Consider the following 18,145-nt stretch of genomic DNA (forward strand, 5'->3'; position numbering starts at 1 on the left):
GGAATGGCCCAGTCAGTGTCCAGATCCTATCCTAAATCCTATTGAAAAACCATGGAATGACTTGAAGTAGGGCTGTGCACAGGAGATCCCCTTGCAGTCTGGAAAAGTGGAATAAAATTGCCAAATCAAGATGTGCTAATTTGGTAGATTCTTACCCATAAAGTGCTGTATTACAAGCAAAAGGTGCCTTAACAAAGTATTAGTTAAGGAGTGTAAAGAGTTGAGTATAATGTGATTTATGTGATATTCTGAACAAATCCGAACCTGTTCGAAATCCATTTATATGTTTGGCTTTGTTCCTAATTTCACATAAATCACATTATGTTCAACTCTTTACACTAATGGGCACGAAGGTTCTCCAGCACTGACATGCATGCTTATATGACTAAGAAATAAGATAGGTGGAAAAAATGTGAGCATGCATTAACATCACTCAGAGGGTTGGTGTGGTCGTGTTATGTGACACCTAGAAAAGGTGTATTAGTGTTGGCGGGAGAGAGGGCGGGGCGCTGAAGGCACGAGCCGTACGCTGCTTCGTTCGCGCGCCTGACCTGCTGCGCGCCAAATGTGCCTGAGGTCGCCCTCTGGGCGGGAAAACAAAACTCCGCTTTTTCACTTCCTTTTAGGGAACTAGTGAAGGAAAGGTTTACTATCACACCATTTCTTCTGTTCGGTTTGCAAATTCGGTCTCAGAGTTAGACCCTGTTACACTGTAAAAAGCTTTAATGAGCACGACACGCACTCTAAAGCAAATATCAACGTTATTATTATGTACTTCACAGGCTTCCGTAGAGCTACATTTAGCCAGAGTAGGGCTGCGGTTGAGTTGTGTGTTTTGAGGAACACCGGTGAGGAAGTGTGTGTGTGTGTATATATCTAGGCTATATGTGTGTGTGTGTGTATGTGTGCGTGAACCATGGAGCAGATTAATAATATTCAGGTGGTTCCGTGCACCAGCTCGAATTATCTGAAAGCGTTCACGGTGCATTATAGCCAGGTGAGTCGGAAATAAAGCTCACTCGCACGCTGTCATCTGTCAGACTGCACATTTTCCTGCTAACAGCCCAGCCCCCATTCTCCATGCCACTGCTCTTACTGGAAAACGGCGGCTTTGTGCTTCAGAGTCATGTGTTTTCTCTAACTCAGGTCAAGCGGGGGATTTTGCGCGGTGTATGTGTCGTAAAAATGTCGCTGAAAATTAAAAACATTGTGCTTTAGCTTGGCTAGCAGCGTGCTAACAAGCTACAGGGGGAATCCCTTTCTCCCTTGCTCTGTAATGTACATGCTTTATTTATGAACAAGCTAGCTAGTTAGCAGAATCCAAAAACATTATATATATATATATATATATATATATATATATATATATATATATATATATATATATATATACCTCAGACCCCTTTATGATCATAGCACAGTTGTGTAATCAAATAATCATAATGCATATGTTTGTTTGTTTGTCTGTTTTTGGAGCCTCGACCTGTTTATTACTGACCTTACCATACACACACTGTAGATGCAACATATTTAATATACATCATATGAACGGCACATTTTCTGCTTTTTTTTAAGGTTTCAATTTAACCCATTCAGTTAAGGTGACCTGTCAGTTAGGCTTGTAATAGCAAAATAATAACTATTGCAACTATAAGAACTTTGGTAGTGGGTGGTCTTGATCTCTATTGCTATGAAATTCATTAAAATAAAAAAAGGAAAAAAAAAATGCCATTACGGCTATACGCAGACTCCAGTTGTGAGAGTCGTGGATCTAGTGAATCTGCAAAATGGCTTGAATGTCATGTTTTGATATGAAAAATAGCATTTGAATGAGAAAAGGTGCAAGTGTATTAATATGTTAAAAACAACAACAAAAAAAAAAACCCCGAAATGATCCAATTACTACAAACGACTCTGTGACATTTGCAGAATTCTGTAAACACGTTTTGGATCCTCTTCTCCATGGCAGTGTGTATTTTTATTTTATTAAAATTTCTACAAATAAAAGTTTTGTAAATGTTTCAGCTATTCTTGTTCTTAGTTAATTGAAATAAGGCAGTAAGGGTTTCTCTTTCTCTTATATCACTGTGGAAGTCCCCAATGATGTTTGCTATTATAACTAGACCTTAATCTTACGCATAATAGGCTATTTTCCTTTGTCACTGTAACCTTTGTCATCTATTCATGAATGCATTACTGTTAACAAATTTATTCCTCCCTCTCTATTCTACGGAATCTCAGAGCTGCGGTAAACTTTTCAGCGAATTCATCAACATTTCCTGATACAACGTCTTTTTTCCTCCTGTTGTCCTGACATGCATTAAGTGCTCGGTTTTTGTGGGGCACCTGAAGTCGCTTCCTCTCTGATTGTTGTTCTCCATCTGTGCTTGGCACTATGTGCATTTTTAGTTATGTAGTAATGCTTCCTCTAAAGTTAAAGCGGCAATCCCCAGGTCTAGGCCTATTGTTCTTTGTGCGATGTCTTAGTCAGCCGCATCCGGTGCTTGGTGCCGGCATGGATGGAATGCATGGCGCAATCACACTCCATGCTCATGGGACTCTCACTCATTTTGGTAATGCAGAGTCGATGAGGTGATGCACGTTGTGCAGGCAAATCACTCTCAGGCCACTCAGAACTCACGTGTCCTGGAAGACCAAAATTTCAGATTGATGTCATTAGCAAAACTGGCTTCTTACTTGGGGAAGGCCGTTTTTAGACAATGTTGGGTAATCAGCTAAAGATATGATAAGTGTACTTCTGTAAAAAATGGAAACATTGTGAATGAACTTCCTCTGTGTGGTTAATCTGAGTATAGAGAATTTTTAATATGTTTTAATATTAATAAGTGAAAGTTGAAAGTGTAATATGTAAAACTTTGAGTTGGCCACATGGCTGGTGAAATGGCTTGTCACTGTATCAAAATAAGACCTTTGTCATTCAGTTGTGTTAGCAAAGGACAATTGCTCATTTTTTGACCTCTAAGAACCTACATTCCTTCTCTCTAGTTAGTAGTCCTTTAAAATGATATTCTACAGGAAATTCCATTTAATCTGTGATCTCAGTCATTTTAGTCATAATTGACAAATTTTCAAAGTGAAATGTTCTCAAAATTATAGCTGGGTGGTGCCACAGGTAGCCTTGCACTCTCATTGCTACAAGGTCCCCAGTTTGATCCTGAGCTCAGATCCTGTGTGGAGTTTTGCATGTTCTCTCTGTCCACATCCCAGATAGCAAAATTGGTTGTGGGCCTTATCTGGTTGAATTTAGGCCCACATACCACCATGGCCCACTCCCCTCGAATGGCACTTAAGCTCCAAACTCATGCCAGAGCTCAGCCTAATGCTGTTACACACAAGACTGTGAAAAAAACTGTGCCAGAATTAAACCAGAAGGGCCTAAAGTAAGCCAGATCTCGCCCATATTTTGTTGCTATCTGGGATTGGTTTCCTCCTCCGGTTTCCTCCCACTTTCCAAAAACATGCCAGTAGGTCGGTAGGTGTGATTTGAGTTTGTGAAAGTGTGTTCATGGTACCCAGAAATGGACTGGAGTGCCATCCACGGTGTATTCCCGCCTCATACCCAGTGTTCCAGGGATAGGCTCCAGACCCATTGTGACCCTGATAAGAATAAAGTGGTTACTGAAGATGAATGAATAAATATTGTAGTTGATAAGAGCAGGACTGGCTCTGACCTTGATGATGCTATAGGCATGATTGGCATCCTCAAAATCTGTCACCCTGGGATGTTAAAACACACTCAGTCGTACTTGCAACTCACAATTAATCTCTTGGCTTGTACAGGATTTATCCACTTAGTTCACTCATGCCACCTATACCACAGGCCCAGCTTGAAAGGAGGGAAAAGGTGCCTTAAAAGCTAAAATCAAATGGCCTCACATAGTCTTTTTTTTTTTTTTTTTTTAGGAGCTGCATTAGATAAGTGGCAGCTCCCCCTCCCCTTAGATTTTGCAGCAGCCACAGCAGCCGCAGCACTGAGTCAGTGTGCTGTGCCACCCACATGTCCCTGCTGGCACTATGTACCAGGAGACTGCTGCTGCTGCCAACTTCCTTACAAACTGCAGCTCTTCATACTACCACCACTATGTGTACACAGCTTGGACCACCTGAATACAGCACTCTCAATTGGGATCTTCTGCTGTCTGATATCCAGTGCCTTTTGGCACTTGGGGGCAAGTCCACCAATGGCTAAGGCTGCCAAATTAGCTATTTCTCACACTGTGGAAATCCATTGCCATGCATCCACTTCAAGGGCCTTTATTATGTGTTTGAAGTGCTTAATTTAGTAGTTGGGGAACTACTGACCTGTGCCTGGTCCAAATTTACATAGCTTCATTGGCTTTTCTCTTTGTAGAACTTTTGATTAATTGTATCTAGTATTTCTGAAATTATTTCTAGCAAGTTTACAGTATGTGGGAAGACAAATGGTATGGTTGGTAGCATCTCAGGGAACATAATCATCAAATGCTGACCCACTGGTAGATTAAGCCCTAATTAATTAGTCAACACATTGGATAATGAAATCCTCATCGCACAGCGCTCCCGGAGTCGTTCTCGTGCAAACCTGGGATTCGCTCGTGTCTTGTAAGCCAGCAGCTGAGCCAACATGGTCAACTGCTCCAGCTGCCAACCTGCTGCTATAGCCACAGGGGTCTGAGCCAGAGAGGAGGGGTATCAAAGAGAGCATGTTGTAGAGAGGTGGGAGGAGGTGGTGGATTAGGACATGGGGCTGGCGGATGGACAACGGTGCAGATCGTGTGGGGAAGAACAGATGAGGAACAATGGGGGCAGGCACGCTAGAGTGAGCAAAGGGTGAGGAAGACAAGGAAACATGTGGCAGTCATTGGTCAAGCACCAGATCGCTGGGTGTTCATAATGGGCAGATGTTTGGGAGAAAGAACAGGAGTGATTAAAATATCAGATCCTGATGAGCAATATAAAGGATAGACTAAGCAAGATCTTTTTCCCAAGGATGCCATTCCGAAATCATTGCTTGCCAGCCAGTTTATGCATCTTGACAGATAAGAAAAAAAGTATATCATGCGCCAGTTGATGGGGATCTCTGAGTGGAGAATATTCCAAGATGTCAGATGGCTGTTGCACTGAGCCTTGTTAAGGTCACCCTAGAGAGCTAATGCACAGGTGGTCAGTGAGGTCAGTGATGTCCTTTGACCTCTTCTGAAGATAGGGGGTGTGCTCTTTTGTTGACACTCCACTAATCAGCTGTGGAGAAGGAAAGGTGAGATGCAGGCATGCTTTTCAGTTCTATTGTTTTGGCAGCCAGCTTGTTAAGGCATGGAAAATGTCAGACAGTTTTTTTGACATCGTGTGTGTTCTGCTTTATTGGTAGTAGTAGCAGCCTTTATTAGCATATTCTGGCCTAGTTATTACTCTGGCTCTCTCGTGGGATTTGCAGGGGGAACGTGTCGCCAGCACCGTAGCACTACCACCCATCTTATGGGAGCGAGTGAATAAAATAGCCATGTCTATTTCCCAACATTGTATAGCCTTCGTTTGCTGGTAACCTCAAACTTCCTCAGCCTGTCTGAGATCTTTGAGCTATATAATGGTGAGAGCTGGGTGGCAACTAGTTCGAGAACATTTTCCCACTGTGTGGAGTAGCTTCGGCCCTGTAGCCGGGCGTTTTCAGTCGCCACTCATGGCATTGTATTTATGTCCTGTGTATCACTTCCCTGTGAGATTATGGATTGTTCATGGGAACAATGACTTTTAGAGGCTCTGAAAGACTTCATAAATCACTCACATGGTAATATAAAGTACAGTTGTCTTTCTTTAGATAGTGCTCTTGTAGTTTTTTCCTGTAAGTTGAAGTGTCTTTGGAAGAGAACTGATCAAAATCTTCATCAGCTTTTTTTTTTTTTTTTCCTCCATTATGCCATCATGCCTCTTGTAGCTGAGGCTCTAAATTGTTAGGAAGTGGTGGAGAGAGCTGATGGAAGGGCCTAGTCATGGTGGCCCAATAGACATAAGCTTTAGTTTGCACCATGCTGTGTATGACTGCTAGAGGATAAAGGGCTAATTTGAGCATTTACACCTGTAGGATGGTGTAGAAGGAGAGTGGATGTGTTTGGGGGGTGTGGTGGCAAAGACAGCAGATGGACACAGATTGAACTCCCTCAGCTGTGTTCTGTTCTTCTTTCTTTTATTCCTGTTTCTGTTCTCTGGTGCGCAAGAGTTGAGGTTTTAAACCCACAAAGCCCTTTTAAGCTCTTCTCGGCCTCCCTGTGTAATTTACAAGCACACACAATTATTTTGTTTCAGGAAAAATCAGATGCTTTTTCCTCATTTGGTAACCTCCTTTCTGTTCTGTACTTTAGTGCTCATTAATTTCTACACTGAATACATGTGTTTGTAGAGGCAGCGTGTACTTGGTAAGGAGGCGTCCTCTGGTTGTTTATACAGTGAGAGGTTTGTTTGATAGCTGTCGGGTTCTGTTACACTGGTTGCTACTTGATGTAATTAAAGTTGTATTGTTTACCTTAGTGATCTGGACTGTTTATGCTGAAGCAGTGCACAGACTGCCATTAACCTGTGTACACAAGTGAGGTGGTGTGTGCCATTGTTGGTGTGGTTGTCCGGAAAGTGCAGTTGCTCAGGATGAGACAAAGTCACCCGTTGGTTGTATATCAGGATGTCCATGGAAACATTCGTATCGGTCAACTCAGATTTGCTCCTGGACATTGTCCATTGTAGGGGTGAACTATCAAATTCATATCACAATATTTTTTAATGATCCAGATGATAATGATATGATATCAGAAAAATATTTTTAAAAAAAAGTAATAGAAATGTTGCTTTAATAATAATAATAATAATAATAATAATAGGAGTAGGAGTAGGAGGAAGAAGAATACATACATGTTGTATATAATCTACGTATTTTTTCATATTGCATATTTACTCTATATATATATATATGTGTGTGTGTGTGTGTGTGTGTGTGTGTGTGTGTGTGTGTGTGTGTGTGTATATATATATATATATATATATATATATACCCATCTTTTGAAATTATTTTTTTAATTTATGGAATATTTTATAATAATTAATTTAAACTGAACTAAAATTTCATTCAGCTTCATTAGCACCGCTAATGCACAGCGGCAAATTAAAATAAAAATAAGTGCATTTTGCGTGGCACAGTTGTAGTTTCAAGCTATAAAAACTAAAATACAGCATGAATCTTATATTTTTTGCAGTGTAGTCCTATAATCTAAACAGCACATGGGCAATATTTCAGCCTACTGTAACAGTGTGCGCTCTGGTATTGGTTAAAATCTAGACTTTACTAACCTAACTATACTAAACAGGTATGATTTAAACTATACTAAACCAGTACGATTTAAACTATACTAAACTGGTACAAGAAAGCACATGAGTGAATGCTCACAAGTTGTGCTTGTGTGAGACTGATTTTTTCCCTGCTTGTGGTTTTCCATTTTAAAATATCATGATAAACGATGTGATTTTCCAGAACCAATGGCCTATAAAAAGACAGGAAAACAAGTATTTCCACCATTTTTGGTTTAAGGAGAGTTGGGGAGGGCGTAATAATATTACTAGCTGTGAATTTGGGAGCTGCATCAATCATGAAAATTGGATTTTAAGGTAAAGTTTTTGAACATGTACACTTCTTTGTAGATTGGCTTAATGTTTCTTGGATCAAAATCTTATTCCTTTTTTTCAGCCAAAAAAAAAAAAAAGTTGTTTGTGACCATTCTTGGCCAAAATTGGGCCTTAATAAAAATATAGTAAGGTGATGTTAATATGTACTTGTATAATATTAGCTAATGTTAGCTAAGTCGAACATACATTGATAGGAACTCAAATTACTCTCCATTTACCATGACAGAAAGCGAGGGAGTCTGGAGCACAAGATGAGGGCCAGGAAGTGTATTTTAATATTGGAGAGTTCAAAACACTTTTTTTCTTTTTCTTGTTTCTTCAGTTTACTTTGCTTTTGCTTACTTCCACGTTCTAAACTTAGCAAAGCTAGCTCTAATTTTACCACTCACATGGGTAATGTAGCATTAGATGCGTTTTGTCCAGCAATAATAATCTGTCTGTACCATCACTGTAAACTGTTAATAGAACATTCTTAACCTGTATGTAAGTTTCTATTAATTATTTAAGCCATTCATGTTTAATTCGTCTCGTCCCAAAGCTGTTTCTGACGCTGATGTTTTCAGCTTATCACGATATCCACGATATGGTAAAATCCATAGTGTGGCACTGCATCATACCAGTGTTCACTTCAATAGCGGTGTAACTCCCAGCCCTTGTCTGTTATACATTTGCAACAGATAATCATGCAGTGCTCATCTAAGGACTATCATCTGCTCTTATCCCTTATAAATTCTGAGGGAATCCAACAGTGTTGTCGTTGGTGCTTTGAACACATCAGCGCCTCCATCTTTCTTCTCATGCGTAATGTCTGCAGGGGTTTAATTGCCACCTGCACTCTTCAGCCACACACTCAGTTAGCATCTCTATCCCCATGAATACTCATTTCTAATACTGGCTGAGTGTGATTGCCTGGTGGGTATGGAGTGTGATGAGGGCTTTAAATCTTGAGAAGTTGTACAGCACATGGTGGGAATTAAAGGCCCTGATTGTAAACGGCAGCACGCTGGCAATTGAATTCATGACAGCTGCTGGGGTCACAGCATTATATTATAAACTAGGAGTTGATGGTAATTAGACTTTAAGCATCCAAAAGTACAAGGCCTACCTCGCCATCCCCTTTCACTTCTGATCCTTTATTGCAAGTAAGGCCAGGGGAAGAACATTAATTTTGTGGTTTTATCTCCCCCATCTTTTGGCCTTCTAATCTCTATTGTAATCACTGTCTTTGGAGATTCTGAGGATCCCAAAGGGCTTTTCACACATACCTAGTGAGTGGCCCTGATAATGAGGAGCCCTACCATCTGCGCATGCACCATGCACAGTTCTTGGCCTGCACGAGGATAGACAGGAAAGCCTACAAAAGAAACTGGTACTTCAGCAGGTCGTTGTAGGCTAGTGTTCCTCAGCAGTGACATAACATGGTGCACTTAGACTCATCAACTTGACCAGACAAGCCAGTGACCTCTCATGGACTATGGGCAGTTGGAAATTACAGTAGTGGTGGTTTCATCTACCTTTTAATGTCATATTATACTTTGCATGTAAGAAAACTGTTATGTAGCAATTATATGTCCTATAGAGTTGTCACAATACTAAAAGTTTGACTTTGATACCAATGTCAGGTGGATTGCGATACCAAATTAATGAGTAAGAAGACATATGCCTGTATCCCACTGTTTGGACCTGTTTATTTTCTACAAGTTGAGGGTTTGAAATTTATCAAGCACTTGGTGTGCACATCTCAGTCAGTTTAGCACACACAGTTTCATTCTTCTATAAGAAAAATGTCATATTAATGTTGGTCTATTTAAATGCAGCTTCAGAGAATAAAACCGTGTACCATGTTGTACAATTGAAAAGGTCAATGGGAAGCTGTTTTTGAGCTTTCATAGTACATTGGCTAAGATTCTGGATTTTCTTTCATGGGGACTGACTTGGTACCTGCTTAAAAATATGTTTACTGGAAGAGAACATTTATTTTTTAACATTCCTGAAAGTGGTTCTGCAAAAGGTGTGGGATTTTCCTGTAGCTGTCTCTCATTTTGCTCTCATTGCTTGGCTAAAATGCATCTCTGAAAAGCCCTTGGATTACTAGATACTGTTCTATATATACACACTATATGATTTTATTATATTCAGTTATGCTGAACAATAAGATTTGCCAACAGCATAATTTCCAAGTAAACAAACCTAGCAATTTACATATCTTTATTTCGAACTTGTTTCTAAGTTCTTATTTCTAGTCAAATTAAAAAAATATATATAAATAACAACTGTTGTCCTACGGTGATGCCTTGTTACACTGTGCTGGATTTAAACAGACAACTTACCTTTCGTTCTTATTTTGTAACCATTTTACAGGAGATCCAAATGAGGGTAGCTTTAGTTATGATGAATCCGACACAAGTGCATGTTTAGTACAGTTGTATTTGTTCTCACGTGAAGTGATCTCAAAGGGGTTGATGAGGGCTTAGAGCGAAAGTACTTGTTTGACACTGGCCCAAGGCGAAAGTACTTGGAAAGGGCTCCAGCATTGTTTGATGATGCAGCAAGATCTTATGGCAGTAATTACAGAGGAGCTCTGTAAACCTAAGGTTCCACTTTAAAACTGTTTTCTCAGCCTTAAGGCCTCAGTCATATTGTGCTTTTCTTGTAAGAGCATGCGACTGGATGACGGCCTGTGCATCACTTGCCCTTTCCGGGCATGTCGTGTCAGCACTGTGTCTTCATGCTACTGACGTTCCAGCTCTGTATGAACTTGCATGTCTTTCCCGCTAGTGAGTCTGCTCTGGTCAGCTGTCATGATCATCAGGGTTAGAGGGAGATAATAGTTTTGCATTTTGTGGAATCTGATCCCACAAGCTCATGAAAAGCAGTCATGACTGCATCACAATTTTATGCAGCTGTATTTCCAAGTACAAACTGAAGTACCGAAATGCCTGAATAAATTACACCTCTTCTTTGTATGCACTTGTACCTACAGTATGTCTGTGGGTTGGCATGTGGACCGTGGACCTGGAGGTGCCCACTTGGAAGCTTGCCAGGTATCTTTTATTGCTATCCCCTATTTAAACATGCCTACTTCCACCTCCACAACTATGCACTCAAGTACGCACTTGCCAGTGATGGGTCGTTTTTATCCCTACTCACCTTGCTGAATGGGAAGAAATGATGGATTTCACGCCTACACAAAAATGTGTGGCTCACTTTGAAGTATTGAGGAACAGGGTAAACACCTTTGCCCTGGCGTGCATTACAACAGGCATTTATTATTATTCTTGATTCCTTACAGCCTCTGAGGTGCATGGAAATTAGCTCAAGCGAAAGGTGTGCATGCTATTTTTAAATGTGTGTTGTGATTTAACACCTTTAAAAAAAACACTGCATAATCCGGTTATAGAAATGTGTTTTAATTAAGAAAATCACAGGTATAATTGGACTTTTTAATTGAAAGTTTCCCTAGTTTCCCTCAGTGTAAAACATCACAGCTCCCATGAAGCTCTCGTTGAGAGATTTTGGTCTTGACTATGTTAAATGAGACTATTTGCAAACATCTGACATCCATATGCAAATTTTCCCTCTGAAAGTGCAAGCTTTGGAGCCAAAATTTGTGTTATAAGCACGAGCAGCAGTGACCCTGTGGGCCTCTCTGGCCGCGCTTCGCTTACTGAAGCTGCATGCAGAGTCACTCTCCCTGCACTGTTGTTTTAGTCCAGTGCCTCGGGTTAAGCATGAACATTTCCGTTAATGGAGATTTGCTATTTATTAACCGAACTCTCCTGCCACACTGATTGAGTAGGTCATGCTCAGGGTGTTAAGCCAGTACGAGGGGCTGCATTTTTTGAATAGCAAAACATCTGTTGTCAGGTTTTTGGTGATTGTCCATGTTCTAACAGATGTGTTTTTTAGCATTGTTGGCCTACTAACCAACCCAGCCATTATTAACCAAATAGCCATTACTAAGCAATCTTCTAACTGGTCTTCTAATACTGGTCTAAGCAATAGCCATTACTAAGAAATTTTCAACTCAGGCCAACTATTGTGTTTCAGGGACTATTATGATCCTGAAAAGATTTTTACCACTTTCATTTACAGTTTTAGTCAAATGTGTTACTTGCTTGCCAGATTGAAATCTGATTGCTGAGTCATGTTTAACACTCAAATCAAGTTCTCAGCCAGCATTCCAGCCTTGAGCTGTGGTTCTCGGTCCTGACATTGCATGTTAAAGATATTACTCGAGTCTGGCTAGCATCTTTATTTTCTGTCTATACTATATGTAACTGCAAAGTGACTGTGCTTTGTGCTATAAGGAGAGTTATACATCAGCATTGCGCTGCACTTTATTTTGCTCCATTTCGTGAGTTTTTCCACATACCTGTGTGTTTCTGGTTCTGAAAAGACCGTCTGTCATGCATGCAAGCTAATTAATCCACCTAGTTAAAAGTGTTTTACTGTCAGCCAGATTGTGACCTGGTCAATGTTTGTAGTGTAGCAGGCATAAGGATACAGAAGTATTCACTATAAGATGCAGCACTGCACCACAGTGAAGCATGTTATGTTTACACGTAGCTACATAACAAATGAAAACTTTTGATTTGTGAATGTCAATACCAATTTTTTTTTTTTTTTTTTTTTCCCTCTGCCAGTTATTAAACATACCTGGATAAAACACTAATATGAAAGCTACTAGTCCCTGGTGCCTGGACTAGTGATTTGTCAACCACTGTCTTATATTTGTTTAGATATTTTTTAGAAGACAGTTTCTTGTTTGTTTTTTATCTTTGTTTCTATAATTAGTATGTAATATATTCAGGAGAGTGGAAAATGCCCTAATTGCTAATAAGCAAATTTGTTTTTTGAGCAGGCTATTATGCATGTTTTCTAACCTGACTGTATGGATGACATGTATGAGGATGTGACATATTTGAGAGGGGTTTTGATTGTCACATGTGGCTTAAAGAGTTGGATGGATGTAGTTATGTAAGGGATAATCCACAGCTAGGTGTGCATTACACAATTTTAATGCATTCCCTGGAGGCAGCCGGTTCTCTGCCACCATGTCGTGCATTAAAATCATGTTATGCACACCTAGACGAGGATTATCCTGCTTATACCATGGTCACTTGCCAGCATTGCCAAGTTAAAGCTGTCATTGATGTTCGCAGTGCAAAATTTGACTGAAAGGATAAAAATAACGATTAATTTTCATTAGTTATTTTACATACGGCTTGTTAGATCTAGAATTCTACCCGCTCTAAATCATACACAGATATAAAGTAGTGCAATAAGATTACATTTATTTGAATGAATTATAATAAATAGTTATGAGTGAGAGAGAGAGAGAGAGAGATTGTGTGAATTACCTGCGTCTGTGCCGCGTCTCTACTAGTAATGAAACTGTGAGTTTAACTACTGTATGTAACTGTAACTGCATGTTACCATGGTTACAATTGTTTATAGGCAGCGCATTAATTTAGAACAGTGATTAAACTGACTGGAACTACCTGTGCATTCAACAGTTTGAGTGCACACCTTCAAGCCAATCAGAAGAATTGAGTTTTGAGTATTCAGACAGACTCATTCATAACATACCATTGATGCAAATAAAATGCATCTCCGACTCGATAAAGTGAATTCTACTCAAGTGTTGCTTAAACATTTCCATTATTTAATCATTTTTATCTAATATAAGGTTAGGCAGTTTATACTTATTATATAAACAGAGTATTGTCATAGCTACATGAACAGAATATTACCAGTTAGATGAGTGTAACACAGAGAAGAAACCCCAGCACACAGATTTGATTACCAAGATTGTAACGTGTGTCGGTAAGGCAAGAAGACACAGAAGTCCTCTAGCAAAGAAAATTAATACACAACTCTTTGTCCAAAGTGAAAGAGACATGAGGCTCCTTCTGAAACAAACATGTATGAACAGGAGCCAAGATGAAGTCATTGATGAGGATGATGATCACTTAATGTAATAATGTCCTTAATGCAAGAGCTCCATTTTTTTTGACCATAGCTGCCAGTGTTGTTATGCTTAAACCACACAATGTAAATGACTGTAATAATCTTTACCTGTAAAGTGCTTTACACGTAAATTATTAAAAGGGCCCAAAAGTATTTACTTGCTCAAAGAAGAGTTTTCTTCATATTTTACTATTTTGTACTATTTTAGTACAATAATGAAGATGTCAAAACTGTGAAATACACATATGGAATTATGCAGTGACAGAGAAAAGTGTTAAATAGTTTCATACTAACTGATATTTTAAATTCTTAACAGTATTCCTGATGAAGCTTTGCCACCCATGGCATCTTCTCAATCAGCTTCATTATTGAGCTTCACCCAGGAGGCTTTCCTTAAAGTTTCCAAATAGTCTGAGCTCCTCAGTGCTTCTCTTAAGTTCTGAATGTCATATATATACTAATACCCAAGATAAAATACCCAAGGATTTTGAACAGTCAGTATGGACTTAAAAACACCCAGTGCCCTTGTTTTCTCTGTGAAGAATGCATGCATGAACTGGTAATGAAAAATGCTTGTGAATTATGAGTTTGAAAATGTATTATGTACTTTTTCTTATTAAAAAAAATCTCTGGTATTTTTAAACTAGTAAGCTCTGTCATTACTGCACTCTAGTTCACATTGTGCCAAAAAGCCATCAAATGGAGGTGTGTTCTGTCATCCAATAATGCTAGGCAGCTTGAATTGGCAAATGAATGACTTATTCTAGCCCAAGATTATTTAATTAACATAGCAGAGGTGCCTACATCTACACTTCAACATCTACAGCCATAGCATTTATGATTTTTAACCCGTTGCTACGCTTTCCTGCTTTTTAAGATAAAACAGTGGTAAGAGCAAACACAAATAAAATTCATGTGGAGGAAAAGACAGTTCACTGGATGAGAAGGGATGCTGGATGTGAAAGCCTCATTTGCTTCTGGTAGTGGTTACTTTCGCTTTTGAATTGATTTTGCCTAGCTGAACTTTGAACTGTGGTCTGTGGCCATTAAAAAATTCCTGTTGTTTGCTGCACATCTGGAAAATTAGCCATCTCGTCCAATGATAAGCACTTGTGCAAAATTATGTTTTTTCTGTGCGCTTGGTAGGATTTTCTTGTTAGCAATGTTGACACGTGATGTACACTATATGGCCAAAAGTATGTGGAGACTTAACCATCATACCCATATGTGATTCTTCCCCAAACTGTTAACCACAAAGTTGGAAGCACACAATTGTCTAGAATGTCTTTGTATGCTGCAGCATTAAGATTTCCCTTCACTGCAACCAAGGAGCCCAAAACTGTTCCTGCATGACAGTGCCCCTGTGCACAAAGTGAAGTCCATGAAGACATTTTCCAATTGGGTTGGAGTGGAAGAACTCAAGTGTCCTGCACAGAGCCCTGACCTCAACCCCACTGAACACCTTTGGGATGAACTGGAATGATGACTGTGCACCAGGCTTCCTCACCCAACATCAGTGCCTGACCTCACCAGTTGTGGTTGAACAAATCCCAACACAAATCCCCACAGCCATTCTCCAAAATCTAGCAGAAAGCCTTCCCAGAAGAGTGGAAATTATTATAACAGCACAGGGAGACTAAAACTGGAATGGAATGTTCAACAAGCACATATGGGTGTAATGGTCAGGTGTCCATAAACTTTTGGCTATATAATGTAGTTATCTTTATGTATAAGTAACTAGTATTCTTAATTCTATAACCATTAGGGAAAATACAGGCTAACATAGGTATCCATAACACTCTAAAATGAAAGGCTATAACTGAGTAACTTCATAACAATAATATTGTAAAAATTCCACAGACAATAATACTTTCATTAAAATTACATAATTCTATACACTTAAACCCTAAAACGCATGATGCACATACACGTAATAGTCTGACGTAATAAGGTTACATCAAACTTGGTGAAAAATAATGCGACAAACTCATGAGCTGTTTTGAATGACTTGCTTTTGTGTTTATGAGTGGCAATTTTAATTGAAAATAAAAATTATGTTTTACTTTCAATTTATCATACTACACAGCAAAAGCTGAGAAACGATAATGCGTCTTCTGTGCTTGCAGTATGATTCGTTGAAAACTTAACTGAGCTATGAATTTTGTTTACATTTCCGCATGAACACTTATATACACAAACTAAATACACAGCCATCAGCTCAAAAGTAAAAGCTAAGAGTTTTACCTGCATGTCTGCTCTTGTGGGCTGCATGTTTTGCTGAATCCATATCTCAAGGCATTAAAGTCATCAGACATGCCAGAGATTTTGTCTAAATAAGACAAAAAATAAGAGAGAACATGGTGTTTCTTTCTTTTCTTACATTCAGTGTAGTGTGTTCAGTGGATCAGTGTGTAACACAGATAAATATTTTAGGATCATTCTATTCTGTCAGTTAAGATAAACTAAGATAGACTAAGGATTTTTACCACCCAGAGTAAATGCCACATGTAGTTGACATTTATTCATGTTTGAGTTTTAAAACACTAGCTTTAATCAGAGCATAGTGCGTCATGCACATTTACTTTGATTCCACACTTAATCTGAGGCTTGACATGTGAACACTTACCAAGTGATTATCATGATGCATCAGTATCTTTAACCCTTGCACCATATTAATAACCTACGTATTACATGGAATGAAGGTGTTTTCATTCACACTCGTTTCTTTTGGACCAGTAGCCACTTAGAATTGTGGGTAACTGACTGTCTTAATTGGTCTTGCACTTTCATGTACCTTCGTTTCTTTTTCCTCAGCTACTTCGGGCATTTTATAGGGGTCCTGTCAACCATCCCAAGATGGTCTGAGTTTTGGGGGCCTGAGTTCATTTGGAGCGTTCACATATGGCTCAGATCAGGGGGAAAAGCACTGAGTGCACTTAAATTAGCTGAAACGAACCGAGTGTGAAAACACTCTCTGTGTTCCAAGTGGTTTCAGATGAATGACTCAGCATTTTTTTTTGCCCACACAACAGATGAACCCAGATACCTTTAAAATGACCCACAAGTGAACATTTGGGGTTCATTTTGTGGTCCACTTCATTTGTGCATTGTGAAAACAAAGCGATTTCAGTCCACTTCACATTTTGTTTTATGGATAAAGAACTTGTGGGTCACTGTACATACGTAGCGCCAGCTTTATGTCACCTAACAGAAATTAAGAAAGGCTTTCCGAGGGGTTGTGGGGTCCCCCAACAAAGTCAGCAGTGTTGGGTAGGAACATGACAAATAGCCTAATAGAGGCACTGTGGCAGTAGTAGTTATGCTATAGCGCTTAAGTAGGTAGCTGTAACAATAGTAATGTGTCAGTGACAGCAACAATAGTTACTGTATATTACTGTTGTATTATATGTGGTGTATACATGTATTTTGTCAGCTCTGTGGCATGAAGCATGAGTTGGTGTTGAAGATTCAGCACATCTACAGCCAAATGATAGCATCACGTACAGCAACCATTTTGAATGACACTGTCCATAATTCAGTGTTGCACAGCTATTACACTCTGGAAAAGGAGTTATGGTGTGAAGTGGTCTGAGCTCTCATCATTGCTAAAATATCCCGAAAGAGAACTGATTCCCCTTTTGAATCCACTTGTGTTGTGAACACCATCAGCACTGAGGTCATTTGCAGCTAGTTCTCTTTCAGGTCCACTTTAACACCACGGAGTATTGTTCATTCAAAAAGAACTATATGTGAAAACACCTTGAAATGGACCAAGTGTGAAAACATGCTATGAGATTTTTTTAAAATGCTCTTAATAAGCATGATAATTCTTTTAAATAAATAGTACTTCAGTTTGGAACTTGTAGCATTTTTATTAATTTCTTACTTTCATCATGAATGACAACTTTTGTAAGGTGAATCATAACATGATGCATGATATATTTCAAAATTCAGGGTTTCTGTGGGTCTTACAAAGGTCTTAAAAAGTCTTAATTCGCCCTTCTGCAAATTAAGGCCTTAAAAGGCCTTAAATCAGAGCAGCAAGTCTTAAATTCATAAGGTCATGGCATTAAATTGCATGAGAGATTGTTTTCTTGTTGCGTGTCATTTTAAAGTGAAGAGAAGGCATAATTTCTGTGCCACACGGCTTAGATTAGATCACTGAATATTCACTGAACAGTGCGCGGTAGGTGGCAGTATGTTCTGCTTCATCTGTCAGTGTAGGAGAACTTGACAAAAATGCGCAGGTACTCCTTTTCTGAATCTTGCGATTTAGAAATATAGTTCGAATGGGAGGCCAATAGATCCTTTAGAGAAATGGGGAAGTGTTTGTTCCAGCGTAAATGGACAAAAGACAAAAGGTTTGCGGGGTGGTTATTTTGTGTTTTTATTTTGTTCTCTGAGTATTCTGACCAGTTGCAGTGAATTTAAATATGTTTAGTGTAGGTATTTTAATAAATAAAACACTGGTGTGATCAAAATATTTCTTTTAACTTCCTTTTAAAAA

At 39.1% G+C, this 18,145-nt stretch overlaps 1 protein-coding gene across 1 annotated transcript in view; it reads left to right on the top strand.

Moving 5' to 3' along the window:
* Positions 1 to 648: 648 nt before the first annotated feature.
* nudt14 (nudix (nucleoside diphosphate linked moiety X)-type motif 14) overlaps positions 649 to 18,145 on the top strand; it is a 30,927-nt gene continuing 13,430 nt past the window's right edge. Inside the window, exon 1 of the mRNA XM_026944614.3 lies at positions 649 to 997. Coding sequence (XP_026800415.3) covers positions 917 to 997 — 81 coding nt within the window. The 5' untranslated portion in view covers positions 649 to 916. The remainder of the gene's footprint in view (positions 998 to 18,145) is intronic.

Source organism: Pangasianodon hypophthalmus, chromosome 19 (assembly GCF_027358585.1).
Source record: "Pangasianodon hypophthalmus isolate fPanHyp1 chromosome 19, fPanHyp1.pri, whole genome shotgun sequence".
Classification (NCBI taxonomy): domain Eukaryota; kingdom Metazoa; phylum Chordata; class Actinopteri; order Siluriformes; family Pangasiidae; genus Pangasianodon; species Pangasianodon hypophthalmus.